The sequence below is a fragment of the Leucopleurus acutus genome (genome assembly GCF_964270905.1).
Source record: "Leucopleurus acutus genome assembly, chromosome: 17".
Taxonomy (NCBI): Eukaryota; Metazoa; Chordata; class Mammalia; order Artiodactyla; family Delphinidae; genus Leucopleurus; species Leucopleurus acutus.
The window spans coordinates 76955396-76976098 of record NC_139159.1 but is presented as its reverse complement, the minus strand read 5'-3'; the positions used below and the strand labels follow the sequence as shown (position 1 = coordinate 76976098).

Genomic DNA, 20703 nt, shown 5'->3' with positions numbered 1-20703 from the left:
ATGGAGGCGGCAGGCAGGACCGCGCTTCGAGAGCGTGGGCTGGGAGGTGGCCTGCAAGCAGGGAGTAGAGCGATTTAAACAGGGCCCAGGTAGATGGCTTTTCTTGTCATTTTCTTCCCTTCCTCCATCTCTTTCTTTCTCTCAATGGGGAGACTTCAGCACATCTGTAGGCTTGAAGAACCATGGAAAGCGGGGCCGATTGGAGTGTCAAAGAGAGGACTTTTCCCGTAGTCGGTGCATCCCGCTTCAGAGATGCACGGTTCTGCTTTAGCTCTTCCAGGTGGCAGTGGAGGTAATTGATGACTTGGACAGTTGAGAAGGGGAGGTGGATTTGAGGTCTCACCAGACACAGTGGTGCATCAGCTCCCACAGACATAGTAAGGGTCGTGTAAAATTGCTAAAACAGTAAATGTAAAATTGTAAAAACGGTAGATGCTTTCTGTGGCATCTTAGGTACCAGTTTATGTTGGATCATTTAACTCTCACAGCAGCCTTACCAGGTAGTGGTATCATCCCCTTTGAATTGATAAGAGGCTCAAAGCTTAGAGGAGTTTCACTACTTGTCTGAAGTTCCACGGCCAGGCCGTGCTGGGGGTCAGTTGAACGTGCCGCATCTGAGTCCCCTGCTGTCCTGTGGGCCGCTCTGTGCTCTTCCATTCCCGCTGGGCCAGGAAGCTGCTTGTGTCACCAGACAGGCCCTGAATGCAAAACTGGGATTTCCATAGCCCTGTGCTGTATAGCTGTGTAGCACATGGATCAGAGGGACACTTGATTTTGTCCTGACCAGGAGTAAGGGCCTGGGAAGGACAAGGATCCGGTTGTCCATCCATCGCCTGGCCAGTGGATGGGTCTCAGTGGGCCTCCCAATAGACCTGAGCAGGTGCCTCTTCCCCTCACCACTCTCTGCATCCCCCGAAGCAGTTGCAAGTTGGCGGATAAGACTGCATGAACGACCCGTTGGTGCCCTGATCTTAAAAGAGCTTTGTCTTGCCCAGGTGGGGGTGTTGGAAATAGATTTTATCAGGCAGATTTCCCTAAGGGGGGACAGTGATGTATATACGTGGTGCTTGCAGGTAAATGCTGTGGAGGAGTCCATTTAGTTAAAGAAGCAGGTGCATCAGGGAAGTAATGGTAAGGGGAGATGCTTGAATGGCATTCACTTTAAAAAAAAAAGAAAAGAAAAGTGATAGATTCCTGGGTTGCTTTTTGTTATTTTCTTCTTAAACAAGAACTATAAATCTGGGGTGGACAGCAAAGAAAAGAAATCAGAGCAGCCTCATTTAGCAGAGACCCCTCTTACCCTGGGGACCCCTGCCAGGTGACTTGGATGGTCCCTGCAGAGGCAGGACTCAGCCGCCCCAGGTTGGCGTCTTTTCCTGGAGCATTTCCCAGCAGGTGGCTTGCCCCTCCCAGGCCTTCCAGGAAGCGGATGCTCCCAGGTGGGAGAGTCGTGGAGGAGGACTGCGGGGGGGTGGGTGGGAGGGTGGTGGGGGAGCTGGAGCTCGATCACACAGGGCTGGCCTGGCCCTAACCCTCCTCCTTGTCGCTGCAGCCTTTCCGCTGCGCCCATTGCCACTACTCATGCAACATCTCGGGCTCCCTGAAGCGGCACTACAACAGGAAACACCCCAACGAGGAGTACACCAACGTGGGCACCGGGGAGCTGGCGGCCGACGCACTCATCCAGCAAGGTAGGCGAGCAGGCCGCTCCTGTCCTGCCCGGCCGAGCCCCACGGGGTGGCGCTGCGTGCTCCTGCAGCGCCGCCCCGATCCCTGAACGGTCCTCAGCGTAACTGCTGTCCTCCGCCTCCTCCTTGCTGTTTATATCATGTTACTTATGCCAGGATTGGATTACAGTGACCTTAATGGAACTCTTAAATGGACAAAGCGATAATTAACCCACAGATTTTAGCACCCTTCCCATAACGTTCATTTGTCAGTACAGTCGTCCCTCAGTATCTGCGGGGGATCAGCTCCGGCACCCTCACGGATACTGCAGTCCGTGGACGCTCGATCCCTTGTGTAAAATGGCAGAGAACAGTCAGCATTTGTATCTGCAGCCCCACATTGGATGTGGAACCCGGGGGATGCGAAGGGCTGACTGTATTGCCTTCTGTCCTTGGTCCATGCACACATTTCGCACAAATGAAAGTTCATGGCTTACTTAACAATGATTAACATGCACATTTTGTTTTCCTTTGGTGCACTGTCTTCCTACTTTACCCTCTGAGGGCTTTTCGCGATACAGCATCAAGTATTATTTAACTATGCTCCTCTTGTTATAGGGTTTCCAGATTTTTCTTTTATTGCAGTTGTAAATAATGCTGTACTGATCGCATTTATAGGTGGGATTCTTTAGATTATCCAAAGATGTTTATTGAGTGCTCAGATTACTTATGCATCTTGAAAAGGAAAAACTATTTAGAACATTTAAACTAAAGAGAATGGATGAAAGCCTCTAATATCATTGAAAAGTTTGGCGGGGTTTTGCTTCTTTTTTTAATAAATAATCGCATTCCCACTTGAGAGGGTTTAGCTCACTTGCTGTTGCCACACAGAGAAATGCTGTTGTATTTATATCTGCGCTTCGGTAATTCAGCTGAAAAATGATTGCAGCGTGCCATGCGTCAGTTGCTACTCTTTCCTAAATCCTGTGACTCTTTGAAGCTGAAGACCATTTTAGAAACCTGCCCCCGTAAACAGAGCTGTGGGATTGTAAACTCGGCTGCAGCCGGGGCCGCTCCTAGTTTTCCGATGCAGCGTGAAGCTCCACTTGCTGTAATCGCCATGAAAGGCATCTTAATGTAAAAGAAATGAATTGACGGTATCCTTCAGCACTTTCGGTGACAGGGCTGATGTACAGAAATGGATGAGCGGCAGAAAAAACTCGGGATAATTTTAAGCCATCCATCTGGGGTAACGGGACCGTGGGCCTGGCATTGGCTTGAATGGCAGTTTCACGGAGCTGGAGGGCAGGAAGGTGCGGTGCCATTTGGGCAAGTCACCCTCCTCTCTACCTGAGGCCCTGCACCTCAGGTGGAGTTCACAGCAGCCATCCCTTGTGATCACGGGGAGAGTGAAACGAGAACACTTGAGTGTCTGGCACTCAATACATTTTCATTCCTTTCTTTTGTTTTTATGTTTTGTTTTGTTTTTCTGAAAATATGCCAGTCCTTCTAGAGCTGGTGCATCATTTTTTTTTTTTTTTGCGGTACGCGGGCCTCTCACTGTTGTGGCCTCTCCCGTTGCGGAGCACAGGCTCCGGACGTGCAGGCTCAGCGGCCATGGCTCACGGGCCCAGCCGCTCCGCGGCATGTGGGATCTTCCTGGACCGGGGCATGAACCCGTGTGCCCTGCATCGGCAGGCGGACCCTCAACCACTGCGCCACCAGGGAAGCCCTGGTGCATCATTTTTGATGACTCCTCTGTCTAGGAATCACAGAGGAGAGGATAGATTGCCTTAGAGTCACAGTAAATAATTGGAGTAGCGGGCTAGCGATTCGTTTTAGCATCCTTCACACTCTTGGGTTGGATTGGCAGGAAATAGATGTTTACTGTGGCAGTTGGGAGAGGCGTGGGGATCTGACTGATGACACTGTCATAGCTCCATGCTTCCAAACTTTCATCGTTGCCTTGCAGAAAATGTGCTGAGGTCAAGTTGCTTCATGCCCTAAGTTTTCACTTAACTTTCCAAGACTCTCTGTAATCAATTGGCATTCCCTGACAGGGTCTGGGTTTTATTTCTAATCTTTGCAGGGCTATTTTTGGCGTGTGTGTGTGTGTGTGTGTGTGTGTGTGTGTGTGTGTTTATTTAGTTTTCCTATGCCCCCCTTTAAGAGACATATTGTGGAAGGAAACAACTAAATGTCTCTTGGCTCATAGGAGACATCGTGCCATTGTGTGTTGGCGGGAAAACTGTCTCTGAAAGCAGAGAGCCGGTTGACTGTGAGTGCAGCTCAGAGATCTCAAGAGCACACAGCTCTCGCTGTGGAAAGTGAAGGAGACAGGGAGAAAGTGGAGCTGGATAAAATGACTGTCTTTGGAAATGATGAGGTGTTTGGTACCACTGGAATTTTTCATTTCCTTTTGATTAATTCCATGTAATTCTCCCTATCCCCACTTGGTTTTATTTTCGTCTTCACATCACTCCTCAAAAGATATCTTTGTGGGACTTTATAATTTCTTGTTTTGAGACAGAGGAATATGTGTTAAAATGATGGTATAATAAAAAACCCACAAATGCAGTTTTATCAAAACGATGCTAGTCTCCTGAAACCAATGCAGGGACTCCTTGTCCATCAGCTGTGTTTAAACGGTGTCGCACTGTGACACAGGCAGAGCCATCAATTGCTGGGAAAGATTCTCCTCCCCCCATGCTCAGGGGTTTGGGGAGGGTGTCCGTGCACAGCACTGCAGGAGAGGCGGGAAGAAGGCCGAATAGGCTGAGGTTTCTGATGGAAGGCACATGGTGTTTTCCACAGAGTTTGGGTCATTTTCAACGAGCTCTGGAATGGGGGCTGCTAGGGCATCCACTCGTGTTCTGTGAGTGTTTACCAGCTGGCTCTCCCGGGGCGGGGGAAGGGAACCTGATTCGTAGCATTTGCCAATTTCTGTGCCGTGCATATTTCCGCCAGGGCCAATTTTAAGCTTCCAGTGTGAGGTCGCTGAGCTGGGAAGAGATGGTTCCAGCGGCCCCAGCACACCTCTGGTCCTGGGGGCACAGGTGCCGCTTCCAGCCGCATGCCAGCTGGGCCCCATCAGGAGGCAGCAGTCCCCTCGGGCTCCAGTGCTTTTTGGCAGTTAGACTTGTACTCAGTGCTACTTAAGTGTTTTATTCCCTGCTTATGTTTTATGTACTTCTCATATTTTGAAAGCAGATCAGACAATCTCTTGTTTATTCTTCTCAGCCCATCACTTGTTCATTAATATGGATTCGAGGCGTTTTCCCACAAAATACACATTTTTCACATTGTATCGCTTCAGTGGGTCTGCCCCCTTTCCTCCTTTTAAAATGCCCCTGATGAAGCTAGCTCAGGAGCTGGTTCACTAAATCACAGGTTGTGAAAGGCGTCCGATGCTTTGATGCTAAGTGTCACAAACTCTCAGCTCATTCCTGGAGCTCACGGTGGGCTAACGATGGGGCTTAGCGGGCTGGTCCTTTTCCGGTGACCTCAAGGCCCTCCTTCAAGTCGCCCCAGGCAGTTGGCACGAGCGGAGGATTAGGAGCACAGACCCTGGAGGCGGGTCTGTGATCACTGTGGCCCCTGGACCAGTTACTTACCGTCTCTGAGCATCAGGTTGCAAAGATGAGATCTTATTCTTGAAGATTCCAGACCATGCCTGACATGTAACGAGTGCCTGATAAATGGTTCCAATTCCCTATCATGTTTATTCCCAAAGTCCTTCTTCATGGTGCACCTTGAGCCCCTCATGTGTCCCACACTGTGCAAGGCACTGGGCTGTGGTAGCATTTTTGCCCTTCCTGCCTGGGTTGGAGACAAAGGCTGGGCAGTGCCTCCGTGTTCTTATCCTCTAACAGAAAGTACACGTTCCTTTTAACAGGCCCCATGCTGCTCATGGGAGGAAAATCATCTGTTTCTCCTGGGTGGTGTGCCTTAACTCAGGCTCCCCGTTTTAGGGGATCATTGAGGAAGGGTAGGTAATTAAGATAAGAAAAGATGTGAGGAAGCAGACCAGGAGAAGGCTTAGTTTTGTGGCATCTGCTAAGATCTTTGTGTTATTTTGAACAATTGTATTAGAAAAGTGTAAATACGTGTACATCCGTACCTTAGATGTACATTCACACCAGATTCAGGGAAAACAGTATAGAAGAAAATCCAGAAACTATCAGTTAACCCAAAGTCCTTTATTTGACTTTTGGACATTTTTATTTTAAAATTGTTTTTATTAGGGCCTAGATCCCATACATTATTGGCAGGTGCTTCCAGTGCTGTGATGCTACACCGTGTTGTTGGTTGTTATTTTATATGTTCTCTTCTCTCTCACGAAGCCCTGTGGGGTTGGCGTCATCATTTCCATTTTAAAATGAGGAAGCGTAGGGAGGGAAAAGGACCGGCCCCGGCCACAAAGTGAGCCGGTGGTCAAGCCAGACCGGGGTCCTGATTCAGAGTCTGGCTTTCACCACGGGTGTGCTGGATCTCAGATGCCAAGATTTTGAGGAGTGTGTGAGGGGACCAGGAGGGATGGGGGAGACCTTGCTTAAGCTCCGTTTACCAGTTCCTCACTGGGATTTGGAACGTCAGCCTGGCTTATAGTCAAATGCACTTGGTTTTTCCTCTGCAGTATTTCCCAAGTCCAATTTTGTATTTCACTTGTTAATAAAATCAAATTACTCTGTATCCACTTTCCTTTGATAATTAAGCTGCTTTTGGTCCAGTTACCCTTGAGTGCCTGTATTAGTTTCTTATTGCTGCTGTAATAAATGACCACAAACTTGGCGGTAGTTTAAAGCAACACGGATTTATGATCTTACCATTCTGAAGGTCAGGAGTCCAAGATGGGTCTCACAGGCTGAAGTCAAGTTTGCTAACAAGTCTGTATTCCTTCTGGAGTCTCTCGGGGAGGATCTGTTTTCTTGCCTTTTCCAGCTTCTAGACACTGCCCACATTCCTTGGCTCGTGCCCCGTCCTCCAAAGCCAGCAGTCTTTCTCAGGTTACGTCACTGGGATCTGCTCTCCCACTCCCCTCTTAGAAGGACCCTTGTGATTACATTAGGCCCATCCAGATAGTCCAGAATAATCCCCCATCTCAAGATCCCTACGTGAATCCTACCTTTGAGATCTCTTTTGCCATGGGAGGTCGCATAGTCACATGTTCCAGGGATTAGGATGTGAATATCTTTGGGGGGCCCATTGTTCTGCTGACCTCGCTGCCTTTTATAAGGATACAGGCTTTAGCATTTTTACCTTGGTAGGAGAGAAAACCAAGACCCAGAGAATTTAAGGAAGTGCTTCTGAGTCACGTGAGCAGGTGCCAAACTCAGGTCTTCTGACTGTCCAACGCGGTGTCCCCTGCCATTCTGGCAGTTACATTACTGAAAGTGAGACGGAATTTTCCATAATGCCAGCCACTGCAAAGGAGTGCAAATAGTTTAATGCTCAAAATTCCTCCAGAATATACTGCATCCCAAAAAGAACAAAGGGTTCCATGATGGAATTTTAAAATTGCTCCTGAAATTCTGTCCTCTGGCCTGGTTTGTCTTTCCTCAGGAGGAACTTGCGACTTGGCCAGTGGGGGGATGTTTAGGGTTTTAGGGTGCACACTTGATATCAATGCTGCAAGCAAATTCACCAGGCCTCCCCGTGACCTTTGCTGAGTGTGACCTAAGCATTTAATGAATTGAAATGGAAATTAATATTTCTCAGCTTTAATGTCAGTTAACTGGCATAGTTACACCTTGGGTCTAGATTACATATTTCCCTTTGTTGTTCTTTAATTAAAGCCACCATGGCAAAGGTGGACGGACGTTTTAATTAATGTGGAGGCATTCTCGTATGAATTTTAATTTAAACATAATATAAGGATGTTTTTCTCCCTAAATTAGTTTCTGTTAAAGAATAGCCCAGAAGGAACCTTCAATTTCATTTTAAAGCCTAAATTTAACCTTAGGTAGTTTGCTTGTGTTCATTGCCTCGTATTAAGTCTTTATAGAAGCAATGTCAGCTTAACCAAAAGAAGAGGTAGTGGTTCTCATACCTTGGAGGGTTTTAAAAGATGATTGTAGGAAAATATTTCATTTTAGATGATTAATAAGCAATAACAAAGAAGGTTAAAAAGTAAGTTTAATTATCCTCTGGGCAAGAAAGAGCAAGCCCACTTGATTTTGCCTAAAAAAAGAGTGCAGTGTATTTGAGTTTCAGAAAACAAGCATCTGTTTGAGCTGCCTTCTCTGTAGAATGTTCTGGAAGTTCAGAATTGGTGTCTGTTGCTGGTCTTTGCGCTGACTCTGGTCCCTGTCTCTGTTGGACCTGCTGTGCTCTCCTGTGCCCTCCCGGCGTGGGAGGCCGAAAGTTTAAGGGGCTGTGCTGTCGGACACCTGGGTTGGCTTCCGTTCCTTCTCATGACTTTCTGGGGAATCGCCCACCTCCTCAGGTGATAGACAGGAAACTCCGGTTACAGAACGGTGCTCTCTGAGAGTCACTGACATGGAATTGATTCAGGAGAGCTAGCACATCCCAGCTGCATCTAGGAGATGCTTAAATTAGGTGATGTGTACCATGAGATTTGTCTAGTTCTTATATAATTTGTTGACACCTTGTCATGAGGACAGAATTCCTCCCCCTCCCTCCTTAGTGCCCCAGTGAGCAAGAAATAAATACTGATGCTGGGAGGGCACAGGGAAGCACAGCAGGTCCAGCAGAGACAGGGGACCGGGTCAGCAGACAGACTGACAACAACAGCAGGTGTCCTGAGAAGAGAAGGAGCTTGGGGAATGCAAAAGACAGAGAAAGGCGAGGAAGGGGAGGGGACAAGCCTGGAGAGGGAGGCAGGGACCAGGCCACTGGGGTCACAGGCCACAGCAAGGAGCTGGGGTTTTATTCTGGGTGTGATGGGAAGGCAGTAGAGGGTCTTACACCTATGTGAGATGTAATTTTGTTTGAGTTTTTATTTGTGTGCTGGGTGTAGAGCAGACAAACAGTGGCTGCGGGGAGACCAGTAGGTGCCTGGTGGTCCCATCTCACTGCCCCGGCCAGCTGAGGGTGCCAGCACTTAGCCTGGCTCTGGCCTGCTAAATGTCTGGTAGATTTGGAGGCCTGATGCCGGGACTACAGTTAGCCTCCTGAGGGGCTAGAGTTTGCTTCTGGAAGCACAGCCTGTTAAATCACTTTGCTGTACACCTGAAACTGACACATTGTAAATCAACTCTACTTCATATAAACAGACAAATAAATAAGTGATTTTTGTCCAGCTCCTAATTTAGTTGCTGCTTCTGATATAATTTTAGAAAGATAGTCTTTGTGTGACTTTGTGTGTCGGTTTTTTTGGTTCTTCTTTTTTTATCCTACAGTTCTATATTCTCTTAACGAAAGCATCCAGATACTTCCTGGACCATGTGTAAGATTTAATCAATTAAATAAATAGTGACATTTCAGGATGTGACCAGCTTTTTCATTTGTCCTTTAGCGGGATATTCACATGGGAATTTATATCACTGTCTCCCCTTCTGATGTGAAGGAGACTGAGAATCTGGCCCTGGGTCTTAGTGTTTTAGGATGAAGGAGATTGAGAAAAGCACCCATTGTCCTTCAGTTATTTTTTGCTTTCCAAATGATTTGTTATTTTCGAATAAAAACATGGAAAAATCATTTAAGCTGTTCAGCCACTTGGCCAAGGGAATTATGTTACTCATCTTAATTCTCTCTGGCACCTAAAATATTACGTGTGTATTAGGCTCACTGCAAATTCTCATTTAATAAGCGAAAAGAAATGCATTAAGTTTTAAACCTTTGCCCTGAAAAACACATATACTGTTGCTATTCTGTTTAATATTAAGGTAAGCTTGGATTGAAAGTGAGTACTGGAGACAAAAAAGTACATCCCTTAGATTTGGAGCGTTTGAATGCAAGGCAGAATTCATGTGTTGTGAATGCTTCTTTTTACCTGTGTCTGTGCTTTCAGGTTGTTTGAAGTGTCCTGTGTGCAGCTTCGTCTATGGCACCAAATGGGAGTTCAACAGGCACTTGAAGAACAAGCATGGCCTGAAGTTGGTGGAGAACGAAGGAGATCCCAAGTGGGAGGTACTTTTAAAAGCATGGTATCGATTGTGCCTTTCCTAAACGCAGATGACAAACCAGGCAAGCCCAGTGCAGTTCCTCAGAGCAGTGGGTTTTCTGGTTGGGAAACTTGGAAATCTTTTCAAACGCTGTCTCATATCTGAGGGGTACCACTGGGTGAGAGCCAGGCCACGCATGTGACTTCTTACTCTGGGCTGTGTTTAGGCTGGTTTCTGAACGTCTGTGTTGGACTCGTCGATATTTTCACTTCTGTTATCGCGAATTCAGAGTTTCAGAAGTGGCATCTGAAAGCAGAATGCACACAGGGCATATCCTGGCAGTCCCCACCCAGAGGGCAGGGCAGGGCCCATTTGCTGCTTCTAGGCCCTCCTCTCCTTCCACCGGAGGCATGTGCTTCTACCCGTCACCTTTGTTTTCCCCTCAGGTGTTGGAACCAGTTTCCTGACTGAATTATATAAAAGCCAGTAACTGTATTTTAAAAGCCAATAGTTGTTTCTCTTTTCAAGTACCAGGGGTCACACCAGATTGCAGTTTACCTTAGGCAGAGTTTCTCAAACTGAGTCCTGCTAAAGTTATGACCCAGATAATTCTTTGTGGTAGAGGGCTGTGCTGTGCATTTTAGAATGTTTCATAGTATCACTGACCTCTACCCACTAGGATCCATTCACATACCCAGCTGTGAAAACCAGACTATCACAGACATTGCCAGTGTGCCCCAGGAGTGAAAGTCACCCCCAATTGAGAACCACTTCCTGAGAACTTTCTAGGGCATTAGAGTATCCAGTGGGCTTACTCCAGTTAAGAATAAGGGCTTTGAAACAAATCCAACACCCCATGAAAAACAATAATACATCATGACAATGTGAGGAGTGTTCCAGAATTCAGGGGAAGGGTTGTCCAGGAGGAGGGAACGTGTTAATGTGTCCATGTAGCCCATCATAATGGGAGGACTAGGGAGAAAAGTGAAATGATCATCTTCATAGATGCAGAAAAGGCATCTATGAAAATTTGACAAAATTCAGCATCCATTGATTAAAAACAGTCAATAAAGTAGAATTTGATGAATACATCTTTAAGATGAAAAGCAAAATGTATGTGTTTCAGCCCAAAAGCTATCATCCTAGACTAGGGGGTTTCTTGTTAGAGTTGGGAACAGGATGAGGGTGCCCCAGGGGCTCTGGTTTTTAGTATCACGTGGGAGGCCTCAGCTGGTGTGTTGGACTAAGGCAGAGTAAATAGAGACATAAGAATCGGAAGAGAAGAAATAAAGTATCTCTGTAGACACAGGATTATGTTTCTGAAAATCTGAAAGAATAAGTGAAAATCTACTACACACAATAAGCAGCAGATTAAAACATCAATATACAACAGTCAATGAGTTATCTATAGAGAGAACCTAGAGCAAAGGAACAGAGATTTAAAAAAAGAGATATTTTACAAATACGAGAAGAAAACATAAGTGAATTCATTTATAAATTGGGAGTGTGGAGAACTTTCCTAACTGTAACTCAAAATCCAGATTCAGTTAGGGAAGAGACTGAAAAAAAATTGACCACGTAAAAAAATTTTAAAACTACTATGTAAAAGAACTCAAGAAGTAGAGGGGCAAATGCCAAAAAAATATTTTCAGTCACATCATAGAAAAAAGGGTGAATATCTTTACATTATAAAAGGCTTCTAGAAATACTGATGAAAAAGATCGACAGCCCAATGGGCGAAAGATAAGAAAGGTTCATAGAAAAAGAAATGCAAATGACCTTGAATATCTGAAAGCACGATCAACCTCCCACATAATAAATGTAAGTAAAACTTGACAGAGATAGAATTTCTTACCTAGTAGACTGGCAAGAATCCCAAAGTTTTGACATCATCTCTGCTGGAGAGGCTGAAGGGAAATATGCACTCTCATGCATTGCTGGTGGGAATGCAAAACGATGTGACCTTTATGAAGGGGAATTTAGCAGTATCTACTAAAATTACATATGTGTTTCTTTTTCCATTAACTAGACGATCCCACCATTAGAAAATTATCCCAAAGTTATACTGACAAAAATGAGGAAAGGTGGGGCTTCCCTGGTGGCGCAGTGGTTGAGAGTCCGCCTGCCGATGCAGGGGACACGGGTTCATGCCCCGGTCCGGGAAGATCCCACATGCCACAGAACAGCTAGGCCCGTGAGCCATGGCTGCTGAGCCTGCGCGTCCAGAGCCTGTGCTCCGCAACGGGAGAGGCCACAACAGTGAGAGGCCCGCATACTGAAAAAAAAAAAAAAAGAGGAAAGGTGATTGCACAAGGCTGTTTATTGCAGCACTGTTATATATAACATGTAGATAGATTTTGTGTGTGTGTGTGTGTGTGTGTGTGTGCGTACACCAATAGATTGATGTAGAAATAATTCCAGATATACGTGTATACGTGGTTAGTATACATACATGTATTTCTTAGCTTTTTGTGCTTAGAGGGCCTAGAAGCAGTGACATGCCGCTGGCAATGAGCACACCTAGAATCCAGATCTTGGATTCTCAGGATAATCCAACAAAAGGTACCAGGGTCCCTTTGAAAAGTGGTAGATTTGAGGGCTGAGGCAGAAATTATGTAAGTTGACCCTGGAGCATTTTGCAGTACTAGAAAGTAACAACGTGCTCCACAAAAATAAGATGGAGGCATGCCGAAAGGACACACGAGACAACCCAAAGAGTTCCTAACGGGCCAGAGCTGGAACAATTTGAGTAACAAAGTAACTCACGATGGTATTGGACTAAAACTGAAAGAACAGAATAAATATCTCTGCATTCATACTGACATAAATAAATGATTGAATAAATGGTGGAGAAGGAACAGTTCTTCCCCGCAGAAGAATGCTGATTAATAAATGTAGAAAGAATGAGGGAAATAGAAAATCACCATTGGAACACCACAGTAGTAATTGCAGCAGGCAAGATCCATTGATGAGTGCTAGAAATAGTAGACAGAAGTTTAAGGAGAAATACAGTATTTATGTAGCCTCAAAGTATCTCCCCCTAAATAATTATTAATTATAGAGGGAAAAGTAGTAACTTTACAGTGGAGACGCCTGGCAGACACCACCTTAACCACGTGATCGAGGTCAGCATCCTCAGTAGTAAGACGTAGTGACTTCATGTACCCCCTGATATGATGTGATCAGAAGGGCAGTCACCTCGTGGTGCTCTTCAAAACATCCTCAGCCTCCACCTGATCATGGGAGACCATCCGACGTATCCAACTGATGTGATGATGTGGATGGCCAGATGCCTGACCAGTTCTCTTCAGGAGTGTCTGAAGAACTGTCGGAGGTTGGAGGAGACTTTGGAGTTGTGGCTGTTCAATGCACTGTGGGGTCCTCAGAAAAAGGATGCCAGTGGAAAAGCCAGTGGAGTCTGGTATTGTACCAATGTTGATATCTTAGTTCGATCATTGCACCATGGTTACAGCAGATGTCAGTATTAGGGGAAGTGGGATGAAGGGTATGTGGGAAGTCTCTGTATTTTTTTTGGAACTCTTTTGTAAATCTAAAATTATTTCAAAATAAAAGTTATAAAAAGGGAGGAAAGCACAGGTAGAAAAGGCAGGGGGATAAGATGGAGAGGGTAGGAGAGAAGCTAAACTTGTCTTAGCAGAGACCGACTGTGCAGATTTGACTCTGGAACTCTGATATAAATATAAGAAATACATTTCTTATGTAATAATAAAAACAAAATTACACTTTAAAAAGCAAACCCTAACCCTAAAAATTGAGAATAGAATGAAATAAAGTATCTGAACTATATATCAAAACGATGGCAGAACTACATAGAGAAGGACTATTTCAAGAGACTTTAAGATAGAAATTTGATTGTTCTCCCTAGTGGGCTATAACCTAAGGGCAAAAAGAACTGCAAACAAAGTACTGTTTTCAGTCATTCCACCGTCAGTGGTAGGGTTGATATTGTTACTCCAAGGCTGTTGTTAGTGTTTACAGACTGGAGTGAAGCACATCAAGTGTGTTTAAATCCATGAGTTCATAATGATACTGGGAGAAAAATCCTTAGTCACCTTTGTAGGGTATTAGGGAGTCGACTCTATTTTGATAAATAAAACTCTGTTTTGGTAAATAAAGGCTCAGAATCAAACAGTTTTTCTACCTCATCTAAATAAACTATATCTCAGGGTAACCGAATGTTTGTAGAGAGACTTTTTTTATAGAAGTACTCCAGCTAACAAATGAGGATTTACAGTATTGCCATTTTGCAACCCTCCACTGATGTCATGCCAACATGGCAAAAACAGAGACACTCAGACATAGTGTCTCCTGATGGAAGGACACTGTGTTACCCGTGGAGCCTTCTTGCCAGAAAGGGAACTGATACCTAATTAAGCTTCTGCGTCTGACTCCCAGTTTACAGGAAATACAGTGGACAAGGGAACATATTCAATGATTCCATGTTGGTGCAGTCAGCAAAAGCCAGACTGTTGGAAACTCTGAAGGCAAATGACCACTTTTCCCAACAAAACTATAAGCAGGGGAGAAAGAGTGGAGGGAGAGCCTATAAATACAAGTCTTATGAGACTTTTATCAGTCAGTTCTAATATATGGATTTCAATAACTTACTTAAATATGATTTGTAGAACAAGTTGTGAAAAAATGAGGTAATTGGGGAAATTAGAACACCATTTAGATATGTGAAGATACTAAGGAACTACTGTTAAGTGTGGTTTTTTTTGTTTGTTTTTTCTTTTTGTGGTATGTGGGCCTCTCACTGCTGTGGCCTCTCCCGCTGTGGAGCACAGGCTCCAGACGCGCAGGCTCAGCGGCCATGGCTCACGGGCCCAGCCGCTCCGCGGCATGTGGGATCTTCCCGGACCGGGGCATGAACCCGTGTCCCCTGCATCGGCAGGCGGACTCTCAACCACTGCGCCACCAGGGAAGCCCTATTAAGTGTTTTGAGTGTGACGGTGGTGTTGTAGTTATGGTTTGAAAGAGTTTTACCTTTTGCAGATACATTCTAAAATATATATAGATAAATTGATATGACATCCACATTTGCTTCAAAATCAAAGGACAGTTGTGTGGAGTGCATGGGGAGATAGGCAAAACAGGCCTGGCCATGAGCTGATGATTGTTGAGATTGGGTGATGTGTACACGGAAGTTCACCTCTCTGTCTTGTGTATGTTTGACATTTTCTATAAGAAAATTTAAGGAGTATGTTAAAGCACTGTCTATAAAGCGCCGGGGTTACTGTCTAGTCCCCAGTAGGCCTACAGTAAATGGCATGGTTATTGGAGGTGGTGGTGTCACCAGCATCAACGCCACATCCTCATCTGTGGGCAACAGTCAGCCAGCCCTCTGGTGTTCCAAGTTCATACTTGCAAGGATTTGCTCTCTGTTACACATAGACATGGGAATGCCAGTTCCTGATGTAGAGCACCATCTCTCCTGGCCAGCTGGTGCTTTCGTTAGTGCAGTCATGGCGCTCTCCTCTGGAGGTCTTGCTCCTTACAGATCCTGACACCTTCAGCAGAACTGTGACTCAATAAAAATAGCTGACACCAAGCCACGCACTGGACTCCAGAAGTGAGACAGTAGAGCAGCTAAGAAGCTGGGCAGGGGGTGGTCGCCGTGTGACGACAAGCTGCCTGTTAACAGCAGCGGGGCTGTCGCCAGCCTCCCAGGAATGCCCTGTAAAGCACCGTCCTTCCCACAGATGGTTATTACAAAGAGCACCCCAAAGAGGGGAAGCCAGTCCATGCCCATCCTGTTCATCACAGGCTAAGCCATTCCTCGGATCCAGTCAGTGTTGGCCACTATGTTGCTTAATGGTACTTAAAAGGCAGTATGCTTCTGTTTGTTCATTTATGCATTCATTAGACATTTATTGGGTGTCTACTAAATGTGTCAGGCTAAATGAACTTGACCACTTGGCTGTAAAAGAATAATCACCTTCTATTCTGAACCTGTGCGAGTAACTGATAAGTGCTTCTAGAGGGTGATCGCTTTGGCTCCTATAAATTGTATGTAAAATCCCCTTTTGTTCTTCTTTATTGGTGACATCCATGTTTCCTGCCTTGCAGTTCCAGAAGGAGGTGATTATCAATATCTAGTTCTTGTGAAAACTCCATCCCACCTCTTCTCTCCTTAGGTATAAGATACCTGTGAATGTCTCTTTAGCTTCTCGTACTCTCGTGAGTCCTGATTTTGCACAGCTGTATTTTCTCTGGTCAGTTGTATTTCTCATATCCTTCCTATAATCAGAGCAGCATGAGTAGCTAAGATTTGCTGAGATCTCGCTCTGTGCCAGGACCCGTGCTCGAAGCTTGCCGAGTGTTATGTGATTACCCGTCCTCTCCTCCCTTCCACCGTCACCACTGCTGTGCCTTCCTCTCGGCCTTCCTCACGGCAGGAGGCCCGGACACAGGGGAGATAAGGGCAGTGTTGGTGGCCATGGGAAGAGCAGAGGAGACAGCAGAAGAGCACACATGAGAACCTCTGAGCGTGCGTCATCTCTGGTTATGAACAGCATACTCTGTTTCCTATGGCAAGAACGTGTTGCAGGAAGCTTTCCACCGACGCTGGTTTTAAAAAGTCTTGACACTTGCAAAGAGAAGTTTTGTCTTTGGGAAGTAGGTTTTTACTGGAGCACTGATTTCTCAGGGGTGCCTGCTTAATGAGCTGTTGCAAAAGCGTTGCTTATGTGCATTTGTTCTGTCTTAATCCATTATCCTGGGACTTCTGGGTAATAGGTTATCTTCTAGAAGGTCACATGGCTGATGCTGTGTTTTTATTTAGCCAGCAACAGAAACTCCGGAGGAGCCCTCCACCCAGTACCTGCATATCACCGAAGCCGAAGAGGACGTCCAGGGCACACAGGCAGCGGTGGCTGCCCTCCAGGACCTGAGATACACCTCAGACAGTGGTGAGAGCGTGCCCCCCGCCTCCCTCTGACACCTCAGAACTGGTCTTTGATAGACACGCTGAATGAATGACTTTACGGATGAATTATGTCTGCCAGTTGGTCTCCTTCCACTGCATTCTGACCACCGGAGCGGTCCCATTGTCAGACTTGGAGGTGGAGCTCTCCTGCAGTGTTCTAGAACAGGGCCCCAGCCAACGTGGTGCCGCCTAACAGGGTTACCGGATGTTCACACGTAGGATCACCTCTCAGAGCAGGGAGAAGCAGGTCCCACTGTCCTCACTTCACAGATGCGGAAGGTTGCCTCCTTGTAACGGCTGGCTGAGGATCGTCCACTTGTTGGGTGTTGGAGCTGGTCTTGGAGTCGAGGTCCCCTGACTTCTTGTTGGGACTGCCCACTTCCCAGTTCTTCTGAAAAGCCCCAAGTCAGGATTTTTATGTCAAATGTCATCAGTTTCAAATGTTCGATCAATTTGAAAAAACAGACCACTGTGCCAGCCTAGTGGCAACTGGGGCATTGTGCTTAGGAAACATTTTCTTGATGCTCTTTTCCAAACAGGAAAGGAGTACGAGTTAATATAACGTACCACAGCCCTCTGGGTATTTGGGGGACAGAGGTCAAGCAAGTGGGATTAGAGGAAGCATTAAGTGAAGTCAGCTGGTGATGGGAGACAGGAAATTGCCATTTCATCCAGCTCTTACATCCCTAAACCCCAGGTTGTAAGAAGGGTACGCAGAAAACCCCTTGGGGCCGGTCACTTTGGGGAAGATTCATTGCCGGTGCTGTGCTCACCGGGGGATTCGGGAGACAGCTCTGCAGCCGGTGAGAGAAGCAGGCTCTGCAGATGGGGCGTCAAGGTACCGGCTCTTGGTGCGGTTCCCAGAGCTGACGCCATGTCTCAGTGCGTGTTTCCTTCCTCATGTCCAGTGACTTCAGCGATTGTTCAAGCCCTGCCAGGACAGCCTGTCCATCTTCATCCCCACCAGCGCTCACTCACTCACTCCTTCAGCCCTCGGCATCTCCTCCTGGCTCTTAGGAAACACGGCAGACTCTGCAGCTCGGCATTCGGGCCACCTGCTCTAGGCCCTGGCCTCCCTGCGCTGCATCTCTGGCCACCTTGGAGCCGTGCCCTCCTGGGCCAGACTCTGCCGTTCTCGGCGTGAGCTGTGTTTCTCACCCACACGCTCCTGTGCCCTCTGGGGCCTGGTCTGTTCCCCTCCCCTCACAGCACTTTTTCTGGCGAACACGTCTTCGTCTTCAGTATTCAGATGGTGTGTCATCTCCCGGGAGCCCGCCTGACTTTCCCACAGAGCTCCCTAGTCGCCCCCCTGATATGGAACTGACCAGGGGCTGTATGATTTGCTTACGGTCTGTCTCAGTCACCTGTGAGCCCGGAAGGGGTGGGGGGAGGCAGCGTTAGATCTTTGTATCCCAGCTGTGCCCAGCCTTTCTGGCACCAGGGACCATTTCTGTGGAAGACAGTTTTTCCACGGATGGAGGGAGGGGATGCTTTCGGGATGATTCAAGCGCATTACATTTATTTTGCACTTTATTTCGATTACTGTTACATCAGCTCCACCTCAGATCATCAGGCATTAGATCCCGGTGGTTGGGGACCCCTGCTGTATCCCACTGGGAACCGTGTTCCTGGCTGACAGTTCAGGCTTGATAAATGGTCATTGAGGGAGTAAATGGATGAGGAATTAAAATCTTATTTCAGTACATTTTTTAAGGTCAGTATTTTGTTTAGTGTTTAGATGTTTAGAGTGGCTGGCTGCAAGGCAGAGTTGAAACCCGCCCCCCTGCTGAAGGAGAGTGTGTGTGTAGGTGTGAATAGGTGTGTGTAGGGGATGCTAGGCTGGTGCATGGTGAACAGGTGCTAATGTCATTGCCTCAGTCGTATGCCACGTCCTACCCTCTGTGTAGAACATGTTGAATTCCCTTCCGTCATCACTTACTGATTCGCATTGGAGCGTGGCCTGCAGAAAGTCGTCCAGGAGTATGTAGACGTTGGTGGAGACTTCATGATATTATGCTAGCCTGGATATCAATCAGGTAGTAATTTCCCTCTTAGTGAAGTAATGATCAGGGTCAGAGTGCTGTGTTCCAGAGAGTCACAGATGGCCAAGCAGATGGTGAGAGCTGAGTGAGAGGGTACACTCAGGAGCTGCCCTGATGATATGATTACAGTCTTTTGAGATGATTCAAAGAGAATCCTCAGCTTACATTAATTTAGAATTCTAAAGCCCACTGGTTTGATGACTGAGCACCCTTTGGTGCTCTGCCGTATCCTGTGTAATGTATCTGGCACACGCTTACTGACCACCTCCCATGCCTGTGCTCAAGGAGAACCAGCTCTGTGGTTTGACGTCATAGCTGGTGCTTCTCAGGAGTTTCTGTTTTGAGAGGCAGTCCTGTATCAACAAGTTTGGATTCAGAACATTTGGACTTGAGCCCTGGCTTTGTGACATAACTGACCCAAGGGCCTAAGACAATCCTCTTCCATTTTTTTGCAGTGAGGTGACTGATCTATAAAGTGGGGATAATAGTGTCACAATGTCGTCTCCTCGCAGGTTGTTTGGAGTTTTGAGATGTTCTTATAGAGACTGCATTGTCGGCTGTGAAGTACCATGCACATTATTTCTGTGGTCAAAATGAGCACTTACTGAGAACCCGTGCACCCCTGGAGAAGGCGCCGCGCAAGAATGGCCTCTGCTAAGGGCTGCTTTTGCGTTCAGTGACCTTCACCACCCACGGCCTTACTGGTCTCCTGTTTGCTTCTTCCTGGCAAGGTGACCGACTTGACCCCACGGCTGTAAACATCCTCCAGCAGATCATCGAGCTGGGCACCGAGACCCACGACGCCACTGCCGTTGCCTCGGTGGTTGCCATGGCGCCCGGGACGGTGACTGTCGTGAAGCAGGTAGGACCTTGCCCTCCCTGTTAAATACTGTCTCCTTGCGCTGACACACACCCTCTCTCTTCCCCTGCCCCCTTAGGTTTTCAGGGCTTTAACCTGTCTAAGGTGGAATTTGGAATGAAATCGGTCTAGTCTCATGCGGTTTCTTCTTATTATCATGGGATTGTATCTGCGGTAGCACCATATGTGAGGCTGTGTTGTAGGGGAAAGGTGTAGTATATTTCAAAAAGTTCTGGAAACTTGATTCATTTCCTTTCAATGAAAGGCATCCCAGAGTGAAACGAGCGTGATATGGATGCATTTGGACGCATCTATGGTCAAAAGCAGCCTCGGTCCCTAAGGCCGGAGTCTGTGGAGCAGGGCCACTGGGGGGACAGCCAGGGAGGCCAGGAGGGACTGGCCTCTTAAGTGTTAAACATCACCAGACGGAATCAGCGCAGGATGACTGAACTGAACTGATAGGAAGAAGATGGCCAGTGTTTGAGTAAAGGTTACTCTAGTTAATTGTCACACTGTTTGGTTCATTTCCTCTCCTTCTAACCTCAGGGGAGACTTTGCCATCTGTTAGGATGCGGCGTGTGTGATGATCAGATCATCCTTTGTATCTGTCTGTACCTCTCTCTCTACTCTCTCCTGCTTCACTGTACACAAGATTTGAACTGGCTTAACACAAATACTTAAAAAAGCAAAAACAACAGAAAGCACATCAGAACCAGGGCAGACCCCGGGTGTGTGGTTTAGAATCAAAGTTCACGTTCATGGAGAAGGTTGAATTGCAGAGCACAGAGTTTTACACGGTTATCCATCTTTCAGTGATTCACTCAGGAAGCGTGTAGTTAAGTGCCCACAGTGTTCTCATTGCTGGGGTTCCAGGAGAGAACCGATGTTTGCCATCAAAGTGGTTGCTCTCCTGGGAAAAAGCTAAGTAAGACAGAAAGGCCGTCAAATGGTGAACGGGAGCAGTGGAAAAAAGTAAAACGAGAAAGGGGGAGGGGCGTGGGCCGAGGAGCCGGGGTGTTGGGGGCTGTTTTATGAAGGGCTGCTGGGGCAGCTGTCCGACATCTGCTCACAGACCTGGGAGAGGTGGGCGTTACTAGAATGATCCAAGTTCTGCTGTACA

General features: G+C 46.7%; 1 protein-coding gene across 2 annotated transcripts in view; it reads left to right on the top strand.

Moving 5' to 3' along the window:
• The window catches only part of ZFAT (zinc finger and AT-hook domain containing), a 192232-nt gene that overhangs the window by 143904 nt on the left and 27625 nt on the right, over positions 1–20703 (top strand). Inside the window, exons 12-15 of one of the 2 annotated variants that reach the window (XM_082858914.1) lie at positions 1553–1691; positions 9640–9725; positions 16539–16665; positions 19456–19586. In XM_082858914.1, coding sequence (XP_082715040.1) covers positions 1553–1691; positions 9640–9725; positions 16539–16665; positions 19456–19586 — 483 coding nt within the window. Of the gene's footprint in view, positions 1–1552; positions 1692–9639; positions 9759–16538; positions 16666–19455; positions 19587–20703 lie in introns of both variants that reach the window. The other variant, XM_082858913.1, reaches the window with a different exon arrangement.